The sequence below is a fragment of the Schistocerca serialis genome, chromosome 12, assembly GCF_023864345.2.
Source record: "Schistocerca serialis cubense isolate TAMUIC-IGC-003099 chromosome 12, iqSchSeri2.2, whole genome shotgun sequence".
NCBI classification, from domain to species: domain Eukaryota; kingdom Metazoa; phylum Arthropoda; class Insecta; order Orthoptera; family Acrididae; genus Schistocerca; species Schistocerca serialis.
This window is the reverse complement of record NC_064649.1, coordinates 80,175,424-80,193,699: the sequence shown is the minus strand read 5'-3', so window position 1 is coordinate 80,193,699 and position 18,276 is coordinate 80,175,424. Positions and strand designations below refer to the sequence as shown.

At 41.8% G+C, this 18,276-nt stretch overlaps 1 protein-coding gene across 1 annotated transcript in view; it reads right to left on the bottom strand.

The window, feature by feature from the left end:
- The window catches only part of LOC126428117 (5'-3' exoribonuclease 1), a 204,932-nt gene that overhangs the window by 55,375 nt on the left and 131,281 nt on the right, over nucleotides 1–18,276 (bottom strand). The window contains exons 22-23 of the mRNA XM_050090024.1: nucleotides 16,544–16,739; nucleotides 12,435–12,555 (exon numbers count right to left, since the gene is read on the bottom strand). Of these exons, the coding sequence (XP_049945981.1) occupies nucleotides 12,435–12,555; nucleotides 16,544–16,739 (317 nt within the window). The remainder of the gene's footprint in view (nucleotides 1–12,434; nucleotides 12,556–16,543; nucleotides 16,740–18,276) is intronic.

Sequence of the window (18,276 nt, the reverse complement as noted above, 5' to 3'; positions counted from 1 at the left end):
CACTTATTTCTTTACCATGCCATTTACCCTTGTGAGAAATCTCTTTGACAATACCGGCTCCATCAGTGCCACTACTGAGACCAGTTCATTTCATTAACAAGCCAGCTGTAACTATGGTGAAAACAGTAAGTTGTAGTTTGGTGACATCACTAAACTCCCACAGACACAGAAATGTCTACTGCCAGGCAGGCAGCACAGTTTGCAAGTCGCGTGGAGGTGTATGACAGGCTGCTCTTACTGATCGAGCTATTCGGAGACAATTCGAGACTGACCTTACAGTTACAGCCTGCCATACCCCATCTCCAGTGATCCAAACCTCTCAGAAACTGTTTCTATAACCCAACTGGACAGATACCCCATGGACAATGGCTCATTACAGCATGAGTGGAAGGTGCATCCTGGAAACAACTCTGTAACCTCAGTGCTTCCGTCAGACCTCCCACCTTTGCATTGTTAAAGCCTACGCAGGAACTAACTATGCAACTCGTTTCAATGAATCTTGTTACTGACCTGGGCATCTGTTATGGAAAACTGCCAGAATGAATTGAGCACTCTACTATGTGGTGCACATTGTATTGAAACCTCCTGCCAGATTGATACTGCTCCGGACTGGAATTGGAACCCCAAAACTCGGCTTTACCCCCAGCTGAGCTATCCGGGCACTACAAACAGCCCAGTCTCTCTGCTTACTTCTGCCAGTACATATCCTACCATCCACACTTCACACAAGTTCTCGGGCATCTCTTGCAGGGCTAGCACTCCTGGAAGAAAAGCTCTGGCAGAGAAACAGCTTAAACATAGTCTATGGGATTCGTTTCCAGAACGAAATTTTAAATCTGCAGCATATTGGCACTGTTCTGAAACTTACTGGTAGTTTGAAACTGAGTGCCAAACTAAAAAAGTTTTCAAAGTAGGAAGTAGGAGAGGTGTACTAGCTGCAGCAAGGCTGAGCGGGCAGATTGCCCAGCTGGAATGTTGCCTGCAAAAGTCAAGGTTACAAGCTCGATTCTTGGATGGCACACAGCTTTGGGAAGTTCCAAAATCTCTCTCATTGCCTCTTCCTTTTTTCCTTATCCCCCACCCAGCCAGCCCTTACCCTTTACTCTTGAGGACAGCATTTACGTATCCCAACTTTAAATAAAATTCCTTTCCTTTTTTTATACTTTCCAGCTTGGACAATCATTTCTTTTCCTTCAGTTTTGGTCTCTTCTCCATAGCTTGACACAGGACGAGAAAAGTTGCTCAAAGCCCTCAATTAAAAAAAAAAAGTGCTATTTCTCAACAACTTTTGTTTTATGTCTACTTCAGTGGAAATAAGTCACATTACGACAGGTGGCAGAAAACAAGTAGTCCTCTAGTATAATTTTCCATTTTTCTTTTTGAAATGTATCTCCAAGTATGCTCCAATTTCTCTAGCTTTACTCCTACAACCATTAATTGAAATGTAGGAGTGAGGGCAGTAATATATTTCTCAACACACTTTCTACTGTAAACTCTCAAAATATTAATTGCAAGCCTCTATGTTAGTATGACATCTTTAGTAACTGTACCCCACTAAAGATTGCTCAAGTGCGCAACTGAATGTTTTTATTCACAGAAACTTTTATTGTAAGGCACTATCTATGTGGATGAATCACATGCCAATAGTATTGTCATCTCAGTCTAGCATCTGATGGGCTTACTTTCTCCACCTTTCCTCTTACAAAGAATTTTTTTTATTTTTTTTACCCTTTCTCATCACCTCTGATAGGCATACATACTACACATATAAAAAAAAGTTTTGCATCACTTCAGTTCTGAGAGTTCCGGAACCTGTATAGAAAATTGGAATAGAGATCAACATAAACATCATTTCCACCCTTTTTATTGCTCAGGAAAACCATACACTGCAAGTTGTACCACAACACAGCGAGACCTTCAGAGGTGGTGGTCCACACTGCTGTACACACCGGTACCCCTTATACCCAGTAGCACGTACTCTTGCATTGATGCATGCCTGTATTTGTTGTGGCATACTATCCACAAGTTCATCAAGGCACTATTGGTCCATGTTGTCCCACTCCTCAACAGCGATTCGGCACAGATCCCTCAGAGTGGTCATGTTCGATAGAGCTCATGTCTGGAGAACACGCTAGCCACTATAGTTGAATGATGTCATTATCCTGAGGGAAGTCATTCACAAGATGTGCACGATGGGAGAGCGAATTGTCGTCCATGAAGACGAATGTCCTGCCGATATGGTTGCACTATCGGTCAGAGGATGGCATTCACGTATCGTACAGCCGTTACGGCACCTTCCATGACCACCTGTGGCATACATCAGCCCCACATAATGCCAACCCTGAAACAGCAGGGAACCTCCACCTTGCTGCACTCACAGGACAGTGTGTCTAAGGCCTCCAAATATGTCAGGGTTCCTCCGAGCCTTAATCCATAGGTAGCGGTCATCCACTGCAGTAGTTGCCCTTGGGCAGCCTGAGGGAGGCATGTCATTGACAGTTCGTGTCTCTCTGTATCTCCTCCATGTCCGAACAACATCACTTTGGTTCACTCCGAGACGCCAGGACATTTCCCTTGTTGAGAGCCCTTCCTAGCACAAAGTAACAATGCAGACGTGATCGAACCGTGGTATTGACCGTCTAGCCATGGTTGAACTACAGACAACATGAGTCGTGTACCTCCTTCCTGGTGGAATGACTGGAACTGACCGGCTGTCGGATCCCATCTGTCTAATAGGCACTGCTCATGCATGGTTGTTTATATCTTTGGGTGGGTTTTGTGAGATCTCCGAACAGTCAAAGGGACTGTGTCTCTGATACAATATCAGCAGTCAACGTCTAACTTCAGGAGTTCTGGGAACCGCAGTGATGAAAAACTTTTTTTGATGTGTGTAAATCTGCGTTGCTGTGCTTGCTATGAACAGGGATCTAACAAAACTGAAATGGGAATATTAAATACCGCCATAAAATAACATAGGCTAGTTGGAGAAGTTTTTGTTAACTCACACTTTTATTTACATCTTCACACTTATCTTAGACATACTTTGACAGTATGGACACTAATACGAGAGTGGTTTGCTCAATTTTCTCACCTCTTTCATGTGTCTTCCTCTTGCAATAAAAAAATGAAAGGTAAGCGGCAGCAGAGATGTAAATATTCAAACAAGCTTATAATCAACACTAAAATACATTAAGATACAAAGATATATAGGATTAATTTGTGTTGCAGCCAAAGGAGGTATAACAAGACATAACTCATCCTGCTAACATATTCCTAATTAAATCTCATACACATTCCAATATAATTTACTCATTACATGGTAGCACAGAACCATACTGAAAGGTTGGAACATTGCATCAATTAGTATCCTCCAGTCTACTTCTGAATCGACTGTAAGTGTCTCATGCCTCCCCTGAAGCAGAGCTTGGAACAACTTCCCTTTCCTCAAGACATGTTGCTGATGCTGTTTTCAATCTGAGACAACCTACACTAATCTGAAACTGTTTACTGTTGTCAGGCCTTCATCTCCCTCTAAAATTTTTATCCCCCAGTCTTCCCTTTATTACCAAATTGACAATTCCTTGATGGCTCAGGATGTATCCTATCAATCCATCCCTTCTTTTAGTCAGGTTGTGCCATAAATCTCTCTTTTCCCCACTTTGAGTAAGTACCTTATTAATAATCTGACTTGCCCATCTAACCTTCATCGTGCTCTGGTAACACAATTCCAAATGCTTCTATTATCTTATTGTCTGACCTGTTTTATGTCCATGTTTTACTATCATACAAGACTACATTCTAGACAAATACCTTCAAAGGCTTACTAACACTTAAATTTCTATTAAATATTAACAAATTTCCCATTTTCTGAAATGCTGGCAGTCTGACTTAATATTCTCTCTACTTTAGCCATCTTGAGTATTTTTTGCCTAAATAGCTAGAATTTCTTTTCTAATCTAATACCTACAACACTGGCCAATTTAATTTGACTACATTCTATCACACCTGTTTTACTTTTAAGCCCCTATTACACAATGCACATAAAACATACACCTATGCACCAGCACCCCAAGTGTGCATATCTGTAACTACAGGCTGGTTCACATAGACCACATGGAAACATCTGGTGCACATGCATAGTAGATAGTGATAACATGTGAAATGCAAACAGAACTGTCTGATCTCTTGTAAAGTCGTTCATTCTATCGAGTGAAACACAAGGGGGACCGTGTGACATTGGAATGTCATTCGTTCAAATTATTTATGTGACTCAAGGTTCCCATTTAAGAAGAAATGTATTAATTGTTATTCTCTTATGTAGGTTACTACTATTCTGAAGCACAGACTCAACAGTTAGTTTTATATTACGACACTTGGTTACAACAAGTATATGTATTTCCGTTCTACGGATCGGAGCGTGGAATGTCAGATCCCTTAATCGGGCAGGTAGGTTAGAAAATTTAAAAAGGGAAATGGATAGGTTGAAGTTAGATATAGCGGGAATTAGTGAAGTTCGGTGGCAGGAGGAACAAGACTTCTGGTCAGGTGACTACAGGGTTATAAACACAAAATCAAATAGGGGTAATGCAGGAGTAGGTTTAATAATGAATAGGAAAATAGGAATGCGGGTAAGATACTACAAACAGCATAGTGAACGCATTATTGTGGCCAAGATAGATACGAAGCCCACGCCTACTACAGTAGTACAAGTTTATATGCCAACTAGCTCTGCAGATGACGAAGAAATTGAAGAAATATATGATGAAATAAAAGAAATTATTCAGATTGTGAAGGGAGACGAAAATTTAATAGTCATGGGTGACTGGAATTCGAGTGTAGGAAAAGGGAGAGAAGGAAACATAGTAGGTGAATATGGATTGGGGGACAGAAATGAAAGAGGAAGCCGCCTGGTCGAATTTTGCACAGAGCACAACATAATCATAACTAACACTTGGTTTAAGAATCATGAAAGAAGGTTGTATACATGGAAGAACCCTGGAGATACTAAAAGGTATCAGATAGATTATATAATGGTAAGACAGAGATTTAGGAACCAGGTTTTAAATTGTAAGACATTTCCAGGGGCAGATGTGGACTCTGACCACAATCTATTGGTTATGACCTGTAGATTAAAACTGAAGAAACTGCAAAAAGGTGGGAATTTAAGGAGATGGGACCTGGATAAACTAAAAGAACCAGAGGTTGTACAGAGATTCATGGAGAGCATAAGGGAGCAATTGACAGGAATGGGGGAAATAAATACAGTAGAAGAAGAATGGGTAGCTTTGAGGGATGAAGTAGTGAAGGCAGCAGAGGATCAAGTAGGTAAAAAGACGAGGGCTAGTAGAAATCCTTGGGTAACAGAAGAAATATTGAATTTAATTGATGAAAGGAGAAAATATAAAAATGCAGTAAGTGAAACAGGCAAAAAGGAATACAAACGTCTCAAAAATGAGATCGACAGGAAGTGCAAAATGGCTAAGCAGGGATGGCTAGAGGACAAATGTAAGGATGTAGAGGCCTATCTCACTAGGGGTAAGATAGATACTGCCTACAGGAAAATTAAAGAGACCTTTGGAGATAAGAGAACGACTTGTATGAATATCAAGAGCTCAGATGGAAACCCAGTTCTAAGCAAAGAAGGGAAAGCAGAAAGGTGGAAGGAGTATATAGAGGGTCTATACAAGGGCGATGTACTTGAGGACAATATTATGGATATGGAAGAGGATGTAGATGAAGATGAAATGGGAGATATGATACTGCGTGAAGAGTTTGACAGAGCACTGAAAGACCTGAGTCGAAACAAAGCCCCCGGAGTAGACAATATTCCATTGGAACTACTGACGGCCGTGGGAGAGCCAGTCCTGACAAAACTCTACCATCTGGTGAGCAAGATGTATGAAACAGGCGAAATACCCTCAGACTTCAAGAAGAATATAATAATTCCAATCCCAAAGAAAGCAGGTGTTGACAGATGTGAAAATTACCGAACTATCAGCTTAATAAGTCACAGCTGCAAAATACTAACACAAATTCTTTACAGACGAATGGAAAAACTAGTAGAAGCCAACCTCGGGGAAGATCAGTTTGGATTCCGTAGAAACACTGGAACACGTGAGGCAATACTGACCTTACGACTTATCTTAGAAGAAAGATTAAGGAAAGGCAAACCTACGTTTCTAGCATTTGTAGACTTAGAGAAAGCTTTTGACAATGTTGACTGGAATACTCTCTTTCAAATTCTAAAGGTGGCAGGGGTAAAATACAGGGAGCGAAAGGCTATTTACAATTTGTACAGTAACCAGATGGCAGTTATAAGAGTTGAGGGACATGAAAGGGAAGCAGTGGTTGGGAAGGGAGTAAGACAGGGTTGTAGCCTCTCCCCGATGTTGTTCAATCTGTATATTGAGCAAGCAGTAAAGGAAACAAAAGAAAAATTCGGAGTAGGTATTAAAATTCATGGAGAAGAAATAAAAACTTTGAGGTTCGCCGATGACATTGTAATTCTGTCAGAGACAGCAAAGGACTTGGAAGAGCAGTTGAATGGAATGGACAGTGTCTTGAAAGGAGGATATAAGATGAACATCAACAAAAGCAAAACAAGGATAATGGAATGTAGTCTAATTAAGTTGGGTGATGCTGAGGGAATTAGATTAGGAAATGAGGCACTTAAAGTAGTAAAGGAGTTTTGCTATTTGGGGAGCAAAATAACTGATGATGGTCGAAGTAGAGAGGATATAAAATGTAGGCTGGCAATGGCAAGGAAAGCGTTTCTGAAGAAGAGAAATTTGTTAACATCCAGTATTGATTTAAGTGTCAGGAAGTCATTTCTGAAAGTATTCGTATGGAGTGTAGCCACGTATGGAAGTGAAACATGGACGATAAATAGTTTGGACAAGAAGAGAATAGAAGCTTTCGAAATGTGGTGCTACAGAAGAATGCTGAAGATTAGATGGGTAGATCACATAACTAATGAGGAAGTATTGAATAGGATTGGGGAGAAGAGAAGTTTGTGGCACAACTTGACCAGAAGAAGGGATCGGTTGGTAGGACATGTTCTGAGGCATCAAGGGATCACCAATTTAGTATTGGAGGGCAGCGTGGAGGGTAAAAATCGTAGAGGGAGACCAAGAGATGAATACACTAAGCAGATTCAGAAGGATGTAGGTTGCAGTAGGTACTGGGAGATGAGAAAGCTTGCACAGGATAGAGTAGCATGGAGAGCTGCATCAAACCAGTCTCAGGACTGAAGACCACAACAACAACAACATGTATTTATACTGCATTTTGCACACGGGGGGGCTCACTTGTTTTTGGAGCTTTTGCCCTGCCAGCGACAGTAAATCTTCGAATTTGGGCAGAATGATGACGAAAACAAAAAGCCAGACGTTGTTGAATTCAACTCTGCCTGGAAATAAGGGACAAAGGCTGGGGATTATATTCACTACTTATGAAAGAACTGAGGCTTGAACATCCGTATGAATTTAGGAGCTTCATGAGGATGGACATGGCCTGTTTCAAGAAGCTGCTGTCTTTAAATATGTCTGCTTGTGTCTGTATGTGTGGATGGATATGTGCGTGTGTGCGAGTGTATACCTGTCCTTTTTTCCCCCTAAGGTAAGTCTTTCCGCTCCCGGGATTGGAATGACTCCTTACCCTCTCCCTTAAAACCCACTTCCTTTCATCTTCCCCTCTCCTTCCCTCTTTCCTGATGAGGCAACAGTTTGTTGTGAAAGCTTGAATTTTGTGTGTATGTTTGTGTTTGTTTGTGTGTCTATTGACCTGCCAGCGCTTTCGTTCGGTAAGTCACCTCATCTTTGTTTTTATATATAATTTTTCCCACGTGGAATGTTTCCCTCTATTATATTGTCTATGATACAAGATGGATTTAGCAAGTGTGACACAGTCATGAGGGAGGCTGTCTCACATTCTTGAAAGTAAGAATTAAATCATATGTTTATACAATTTATGATCAAACTGGTAAATGCCCCGTTATGTTTCAGGCTGGTTGTAACATTACGTTTCCTGGCTACTGGGGAATGTTTTTAGAGCCTGGCCTTTAGCCACATAATGGCACAGCCCACCTTTTCAAAAGTTGTTGTGGATATACACACTGTAATTTGCAACACTCTGAAGGACTGATACGGAAAGGTGCACTTGTGTTATTTTTCCAAGTTTGGAATATACACTCCTGGAAATGGAAAAAAGAACACATTGATACCGGTGTGTCAGACCCACCATACTTGCTCCGGACACTGCGAGAGGGCTGTTAAAGCAATGATCACACGCACGGCACAACAGACACACCAGGAACCGCGGTGTTGGCCGTCGAATGGCGCTAGCTGTGCAGCATTTGTGCACCGCCGCCGTCAGTGTCAGCCAGTTTGCCGTGGCATATGGAGCTCCATCGCAGTCTTTAACACTGGTAGCATGCCGCGACAGCGTGGACGTGAACCGTATGTGCAGTTGACGGACTTTGAGCGAGGCCGTATAGTGGGCATGCGGGAGGCCGGGTGGACGTACCGCCGAATTGCTCAACACGTGGGGCGTGAGGTCTCCACAGTACATCGATGTTGTCGCCAGTGGTCGGCGGAAGGTGCACGTGCCCGTCGACCTGGGACTGGACCGCAGCGACGCACGGATGCACGCCAAGACCGTAGGATCCTACGCAGTGCCGTAGGGGACCGCACCGCCACTTCCCAGCAAATTAGGGACACTGTTGCTCCTGGGGTATCGGCGAGGACCATTCGCAACCGTCTCCATGAAGCTGGGCTACGGTCCCGCACACCGTTAGGCCGTCTTCCGCTCACGCCCCAACATCGTGCAGCCTGCCTCCAGTGGTGTCGCGACAGGCGTGAATGGAGGGACGAATGGAGACGTGTCGTCTTCAGCGATGAGAGTCGCTTCTGCCTTGGTGCCAATGACGGTCGTATGCGTGTTTGGCGCCGTGCAGGTGAGCGCCACAATCAGGACTGCATACGACCGAGGCACACAGGGCCAACACCCGGCATCATGGTGTGGGGAGCAATCTCCTACACTGGCCGTACACCACTGGTGATCGTCGAGGGGACACTGAATAGTGCACGGTACACCCAAACCGTCATCGAACCCATCGTTCTACCATTCCTAGACCGGCAAGGGAACTTGCTGTTCCAACAGGACAACGCACGTCCGCATGTATCCCATGCCACCCAACGTGCTCTAGAAGGTGTAAGTCAACTACCCTGGCCAGCAAGATCTCCGGATCTGTCCCCCATTGAGCATGTTTGGGACTGGATGAAGCATTGTCTCACGCGGTCTGCACGTCCAGCACGAACGCTGGTCCAACTGAGGCGCCAGGTGGAAATGGCATGGCAAGCCGTTCCACAGGACTACATCCAGCATCTCTACGATCGTCTCCATGGGAGAATAGCAGCCTGCATTGCTGCGAAAGGTGGACATACACTGTACTAGTGCCGACATTGTACATGCTCTGTTGCCTGTGTCTATGTGCCTGTGGTTCTGTCAGTGTGATCATGTGATGTATCTGACCCCAGGAATGTGTCAATAAAGTTTCCCCTTCCTGGGACAATGAATTCACGGTGTTCTTATTTCAATTTCCAGGAGTGTGTATGTGCTACTCAGTTTTTTGCAGTCCTCGTCTGTCACATTCGGCCAAACTGCACTGACTTTCCCTCCTATCACTGCCAGTTTCTCTTTTCTGGCATGCTGAAATAAAGCAAGAGATGCAATCAAATCAAGTATGAACTTTTGTAAACTAAGGCATTACGATACAAATTGAAAATCACCGTATAATGTTATATGCATATTACTCAGAAAGAAACAATTGCCAACGTACTGTATTATGATAGAGCGGGTCATATATACACCTCTCCTCGCTGTATGCCGGGATTAAGACGCTTAAAGTCTCTTCGCTCCATTTCATCTCCAGATACAAAGCAATCAATAGAAAAATGCTTTCATAAACAGCTAGTATAAAAGTCTAATGAAAAAAGTATTTTTTCTGCATTTATGAAACCTACTTACGGGGGAGGGCAGGGAAGGAGCAGGAGCAGAAAATCTCCAACACAAAAATCTGAAATTAGCCACTAGCCGCCGAACAATAAGCAAATAACAAGCAGAAAGCACTGTGTTACTCCCTTCTGTGCATGCGCAAGTTATCGCTGCCTACTGTGCATGCGCAGATTGACATCAGTTTAGAACTGCTGTCTATTCTGGCGTACAGATAATGTGTCTGCTAATTTTCGTAGATTCACCCGTTCTACCGCTAGATGGCTGTCGGGCTAGACCAGTACCGTTTGTGGTGGATCATTGTGTAATATTCACTTTATTGGCATTCATCCTACAAACTCTCTTCAATCCACCATCTGTTCCATTCAACACTCTTTCAAGTCCTTCGGAGATACTCACTTTGTATCTTCTCCATGGACTTTAACCCCTTTCCAAATTCATCTTTTGTTCAATGTACAGACTGAATAACATCGGGGCAATGGATGGTCACAGCATATCTGCAAGCTCGGATGATAGAAATTTTACCACATTCACAGCACTTGCTGGTTGGCTGGTTTATTCTGTGTCATCAGGTCCTGCCTTGGAGACACTATCCAAGCCAAGGAATAAGAACGGCCCTGATATTACCAATGACATCATGGGGAAGTTCAGGGACAGACAAATGGAAACCAAACACCCGCCACAACAAGACGGTGGAATGATTTCATTCAAGAGTAATAACAACACGCATTACGACATCCCACTGGGAGAAGAAGCAATCAATTCCAGTTCTGTAGAGGGCGTTTGGCCACTGACAGATCCACAACAGCACCCACTCTTGCATTTCCTCATCCGACCTAAACAGACGTCCATGAATGCCTTTCCTCAGGACCCACAGACATGAAAAATCACGTGGTGAAAGATCTAGGCTGTATGGAGGATGTTGCAGTGTTTCCCAGATTACTGAAGCATAGCCTTCATCCAATTGGCAGTGTGGGGCAGGTATTATCATGCAACAGGATGATTCCTGTCTGACAGCGTTCCTGGGTGGTTTGACTTTACGGTACGTCACCGTTACCGACAGTGTCTTCGTAGTGCTGAGCATTGATTGTCATTCTGCACTCGAGGAACTCAATGAGCAGGGAGGCCCTAAAGTCAAAGGAGGAGGTCACTGCAATCTTACCAGGACTTGTGTGAACAGCTTCAGATTTCATTAGTGGGAGTGATGTGGGATGTTTACACTGTTGGCGTTGCCTGCCCCTACACTGCCAATCAGACAAAGGCTAGAATGAGATTTTCACTCTGCAGCGGAGTGCGCACTGATATGAAACTTCCTGGCAGATTAAAACTGTGTGCAGGACCGAGACTCGAACTTGGGACCTTTGCCTTTCGTGGGTCAAATTCTCTCAAACAGGAATCAATCATCTCATTCTCCAGTGGGATAAATGCCTTAATGTGTGTGATGATTACTTTAGAATGAAACCATTCCACAGTCCTGTTGTCGTAGATGTTCAATTTTCACTGACTGCCCCTCATATATATTCAACTGGTACCTGTTAAGACAGACCATTTTAGATATAGTATAAATTAATGTATCTGTGATGTTCTGAATAATAAGCAAACTTTGTTATGGAAGGTCTTTGTAAATGACAGTACAATACACAACATGTTGTTTATGAGAAGCACTGTATTTATTTCGAGAATTTTATGTTGGACTCTAGTCTTAACTTCCAGCGTTAACTGCAGCACTTCAAGAAAGAACGTCCGACAAGACACTTATTGGCAAGGGTGATGAAATAACAAGGTGAGCAAATGAACAATAAGAAAGTGTAGTCTCAGAGCAAACTTGACATCATTACTCAATATGATGCTAATGAAGCAGTGGAACATTGCGTTCTCTTCACAACTACTGCTTCTCTTTCACATCTTCTCGTTCCTATAACTGCAGTTAAGTTTCTGTACAAATTGTAGACAGTATTTTGCTCCCTGTATTTTATTCCTGTTAATTCAACATTTCAAATATTGTATTCCTGTAAACACTGACACTAGGAAATCTTTCACTAAATTTGCAAATGTTATAAATGATGGTTTGACTTACTTCTATCTGCCTCCTAAGATAAGTCATAGGGTCAATAATTGCCTTGTGTGTTACCATAACTCTCTGATACCGAACTGACATTCCCCCCCCCGAGACTGATTCTAAATGTTTTTCCATTCCTCTGTAAACAGTTCATCCTACATGTTATATTCTTGCTTTTTCTTCTTCCCGCTGGCTCCCAATGAAAAAATTTTTATGGACTGTAAAGCTGTCATTTATTTACTTATTTATTTTTTATTTATGTATTATTCAGCCCTGCTCCAGTTTTTCCTTTCTGTCTCAAATACTGTTGACATTATAAGATTTTTGTTGAATCTCATATTATAATTCTTGTTTATCACCTTACCTATGATGGTCCCCCTGAGGCCGAGGGGCACCGTGTAGCCCTCCCGCACATTTATGACTCGGTCCAGTAGACTGTACGTGGCCGTCGTATCAGGCGCGAGGTTCCCGTCCTGAAGTTCGTGCTTTAAACAGACACACATGTTACTGAAGCAAACACACCTCAGATTTCTTTCATGGAATGTCACGACTTGCACAACAGCTGTATCTCAGTGTATTACAAACAATCGGTTTTAGTCAGATAACGGGCTGCTCTCAGGTACAAAATATCGCTTACAGAACATATCTCAGAACATGACAAATGTATCTACAACAATGCTAAAGGCCGTAAAGAATTTGACTCTCACATAATGTAAAATGTTAATGGGATGAAGCAGATGGTTGTGTCTATGTGATCTTTATGAAAAAAAGATGTAAAGATGACGCAATGAGCTGCAGACAGGCATAACAAAGAGACTTGCACACAGAGTTTTTGGCTAACCCTTCCTCAGAAAAGAAATGTGCATACATGCATGCGTCTCCCCCCTCCCCCTCACACACACACAAACACACACACAAACACACACACACACACACACACGGAGGGGGAGGGGGAGGGAGGGGACGGGCATGGAGATATGTTTGCAGCTCATGTTGATTTTATGTAAGAATGATACACAAACACATGTAAATTTATTATTCCCATTTCTCTTATTTTCAGACCAAAATGTAAAACTTAATGTTTATGCCCATTATCAGATACAAGACTTTCCTCCATGTGAAGTGACAGATGCATCACATCACAACAGTATCAATGATATGCCAGCCACTCACGTTTCACTGTCTATCCAACTGGTACCTGTTAAGACAGACCATTTTAGATATAGTCTGAATTAATGTATCTGTGATGTTCTGAATAATAAGCAAACTTTGTTATGGAAGGTCTTTGTAAATGACAGTACAATACACAACATTTGTTTATGAGAAGCACTGTATTTATTTCGAGAATTTTATATTGGACTCTAGTCTTAACTTCCAGTGTTAACTGCAGCAATTCAAGAAAGAACGTCCGACAAGACACTTTACTGGCAGGGGTGATGAAATAACAAGGTGAGCAAATGAACAATAAGAAATTGTAGTCTCAGAGCAAACTTGACATCATTACTCAATATCAAGCTAATGAAGCAGTGGAACATCGCGTTCTCTTCACAACTACTGCTTCTCTTTCACATCTTCTCGTTCCTATAACTGCAGTTAAGTTTCTGTACAAATTGTAGACAGTATTTTGCTCCCTGTATTTTATTCCTGTTAATTCAACATTTCAAATATTGTATTCCTGTAAACACTGACACTATTTGCATTTAAAATTCCTTAGTGTGGCATAGAAACAACTGTAAAACTCCAAGGATTGAAATAACCTCTTCTTCTTCTTCTTCTTCTTCTTCTTCTAAAAAAGAATCGTATTGACCACCTAGGATCATGTTAACAACTTCAGTTCCTCTTCTTCCTTTGTTGTTGTTTCCTATTTTTCCAGTATTCCCTCATTTTCTCCCCATGAAATCTCTTCCTTTCTTCTGTCCATGTTGTTACCGATTCTTTATTTCTTCTGCTTTGAAAGCCTTCCAAATTTAGTATTTAATTTTTGAAACAGTTTCTTTCTGCTATTTCTGATTCTTTGATGTTCCTTTCTAGATTTTTCCTTACTTCTGTAATCCATGCTGTTGTCAACTTCTTCTTCCAGAAATATAGGAGTATTTGTTTTGTTATTCTGTTTCCATCCATCCGGTAGAGGTGTCTGTGAAAGGTTAATTTTTGTTTGGCCATTACTTCAGATATTTTCTCTATATTTTTGTAGATCTCCCCACTACTTCTTATTTTCAAACCATCTGCAGTTTTTATTGCACCCATTATTTTTCTAATAATCCTTCTTTCCAGTATCTCTAGTCTGTCCATCTTATAGTTCATCGTTAGGCATTCATTCAGATCCATATAAACATTCTGGTTGTACCACTGTGGTGTAGTGCCTTAGTGTTGAAATAATCTACTTATTCAGATTTTATTTGCTGGTTTTATGCTTGACTTTCCTTCTTTTATTTCTTTTGTTTGCTGTAATGATTCACTGAACGCAAGTAAATGAATGAGAAAACCATAAAGAAGTCTTTATGAATTTAATATTCACTGAACCAAATCAAACCACAATGATGTGTTGGATCAGTTACATATCGTCATTGATTATTTCAACCATCTGCAGACAAATAAACAGCATTGATAGTCAAGGATTTTACCTCACATTATTCTGCAGCAACTTGAATCAAGAATTTGCATGAGGAAACCACTTCAGTTCTTTGTTACACAATATTCTCATCAGTGAAACTTAAACCTATAGGTGATGTAGTTAATGTTCGAAAATTCTGTTTGCTGCATACATCCCTTAAATAGGAATTCTATAGAGTTTCCTGCCCTTCAGACCTTCGAAAGCGCAGCAGAGAGAACAATATTGCAGCATTATTTCAGTGGAAACTTCCGAAATATGTATCATTCCTGTGCTAAACATGAACATGGGAACCTAATTTGGATGGGAGTGTCACGTGAAGTGATTAAAGCCAATTGTGAACATCAGATGGCAGCAAGCCAAGGGGAAAAGAAAGGCCATACATTCCATAAACAGAGCTTCAGTTTGCAAGACTTATGAATTTTTGCTGCCCTATACAAGTGAAAGTGTCAACATTTTTGTTTTGTGAGCTTATCTGTATACGTGCTGAATGGAACTTATGACAAGAAAAGCATATGATAATTTCTGTGGAGCACTCATACGTGTCCACAAAATACAGGGTGAGCTACCGGAAACAAAATTTTTTTAGATTCGCTGTACATTCATGTCAGTGGTGGGAAGGAGATGGCACAGACTATTCATTTTGGGACTATCCACCATTTCAGCAGGAATGGAACTGTGACAACAAAAGATTGAGAGTTTGCATACAGTATGTTTGTCCTAAAAGCCATTGCAACATGGCAGATACTCTATTGCCATTTCTGTCACACAGCTCCGAGTTGAAATACAATACAATACTGAGCTTGCAAGGCCCAGTTCTGATAAAAAAGCAAGGACACCTGAAAACACTGTCATTGTGAGAGATGCAGTCATCGGAAGCGTAAAAAGATCGACACGTTAATATGCACTCCATCCATAGATGAACTGGGAGACTGTGAGAAAAAAATTGTTACAACTAAATTTACAGATCAAAGTTACAGACTTCCAACAATTAGACAACTTTGCTGTGTGTATGCAGATGACCTATGAGGATGATCCAAATGAAATAGTGTTTATGAGGAATGAGGTACATTGCTAGTTAAATGTGTCAATTAACAAACAAAACTATCACTTTTTGGGCCCCTAAACAGCTTCGAGGTTCATTAAAGATCTCTTCTCTCCTCAAATGTGACAGTTTGATGTGCCATACCTGCTATCGGTGTTCTTAACTGAACTTTATTTTTTGAGAATGTAATAATAGTGACTACGAACACTGACCATGAATGCTGAACATTTTCTTTCTGCCAGAATTACGGAGATGGTAAATAAACATGCATAGTGTTCATTTGCAACAATATTATTATGCAACACTGCACACTGCAAATGCATCCATGGCAATTGTGAGTAACATTTCCCCTGGATGCCTCATTTCTCATTTCGGTGACATGCTGCAGCGACCAAGATCACCATTCTTGTCTGCTTGTGACTTTTTTTGTGGGAATATTTGAGAAGAGCTTGTCTATGTTACAAGCCCCAAAGTTTAATGAGTTGAAAGCTGCCACTAAAGAAGAGATGGGCTTGACTGACCAATGCTCATTGCACCAAGCTGTGAGTAACTTCCAGCAGAGACTTAAAAGCTGTGTTCAAGAGGACACCTGCCTCTTGGATGACAAAATTTTTTATAAGTGATCGTGCAAATGAAACAGCAGTTGTTTAGCTTTGATTTTATACAAATGCTGTTTTTCCTTAACAATTAACATATTACAATTTGAAAACCATATGTTTCCTATAAGTATAAGAAGTATAAGCAGTATTTCCACTACAACTGAGGATCTGCCTCAAATGAACATTTGAGTGTACACCTGTTATCTGACCTGACTTACCCTGTACAGAAGCCTCGGTTTCACATGCATGCCAACATTCTTGTTTGCTAACTTCTTTGCCTGGTGGGCATCCACGATCTCCATGAGCATTTCACCGACTTCCGGTTCCAAATACTGTGATCCACAGGGCCTCCGTTCAACAGACGAACAGTGCTGGTTGCGGATCCACGTATTTATTTGTGAAACATAGTTCCAGCTAGTAGAGAGAATGCAAATAGGACATGAGTTTTGAGCCTTGCTTGCTTTGAGTGTCAATTTGGGAGTGTAATTGTCAGGAATTCGACATAGTAAAGCACAATGTTGCAAAAAAAAACATTACACACTAAATAATATGGACTGAATTTTGTAAACACTTTCAAAGAAGGAATCTTCACAGAGGAACCCCAAAAGGAGGAGGATATATTTTGTAGTAAATTCCATCAAAGGATTTAGAAAGCTTGCACAAAATACACATTAGGGAAAACCTTCCCCATGGACCAAATCAAACAATGGAACACACACACACACACACACACACACACACACACACACACACACACACACACACACACGACTGCAGTCTCAGGCAACTGAAACCACACTGTGAGCAGCAGCACCAGTGCATGATGGGAGTGGCAACTGGGTGGGGGTAAGGAGGAGGTTGGAGTAGGGAGGGGGAGGGATAGTATGGTGGGGGTGGCGGACTGCAAAGTGCTGCAAGTTAGACTGAGGGCATCGGAGAGGTGGGGAGAGGGGAGTAGTGGAAAAGAAGATAAATAAAAAGACTGGGTGTGGTGGTGAAATGACGGATGTGTAGTGCTGGAATGGGAACAGGGGAGGGGCTGGATGAGTGAGGACGGTGAGTAACAAAGGTTGCGGCCAGGAGGGTTAAGGGAACGTAGGATGTATTGCAGGGACTGGTGGAAGAAAGGAGCTCTGAGGAATGACACTGTCCCAAAGTTATTATTATTTCTCGCTCGATCTGCCAGATACATTTTACAAAGAACAGATACGATTAATATAAATCACAATAAACGTTTGGAACTTACAATGTGGAAACAAATTATATCGGTTATTACATTACAATTATGTCAAGCAAACTACATTATTACATTAAATGGAACAAAAATAATATAAATTGAAGACAATTAATTACACAGTGACATTAAAATTATGGAGTCATTTCCTGGCATTGTCCGTTAACTTGTGGAGTGACATCAGAGAGCCATCTCTGAAACCATGAATGTTACAAACCAGAAGATGGTCCATTGTTTGTACCTCGCCAAAGTCACAACACGAATTGTCTGTACAGCCCCATTTGGTTGTTTGCTGTCTGCATCGTCCAACTCCCGTGCGAAACCTGTTTAGGGCCAACCAGTGTTTCCTGTTGAGATTGAAGCCTTCAACCCTTTTGGTTGGGTCGTGGATTAGGTGATGGTTTCCCACGATGTCTCTTCTCAGACTCTGCCATGCATTCTTCCATTCAGCATTGAGACCCTCTGTGCCCAATGTTCTGCTCCAGGCGATACGTTTCCTGGTCTTGAGTCTCATGGGTCCTCCCATGTCGGCATGTATAGGTAGCCTTGGGTTTGCTTCAATTTTTTCTACTATGTCCCGGGTTGCTTTCTCTCTACGTATGAAAGCAGAGCAATGTTTGCCAGCACCAGAAGCCACTCAACGGGGTTGGTTGGTTGTTTGGGGAAGGAGACCAGACAGCGTGGTCATCGGTCTCATCGGATTAGGGAAGGAAGTCG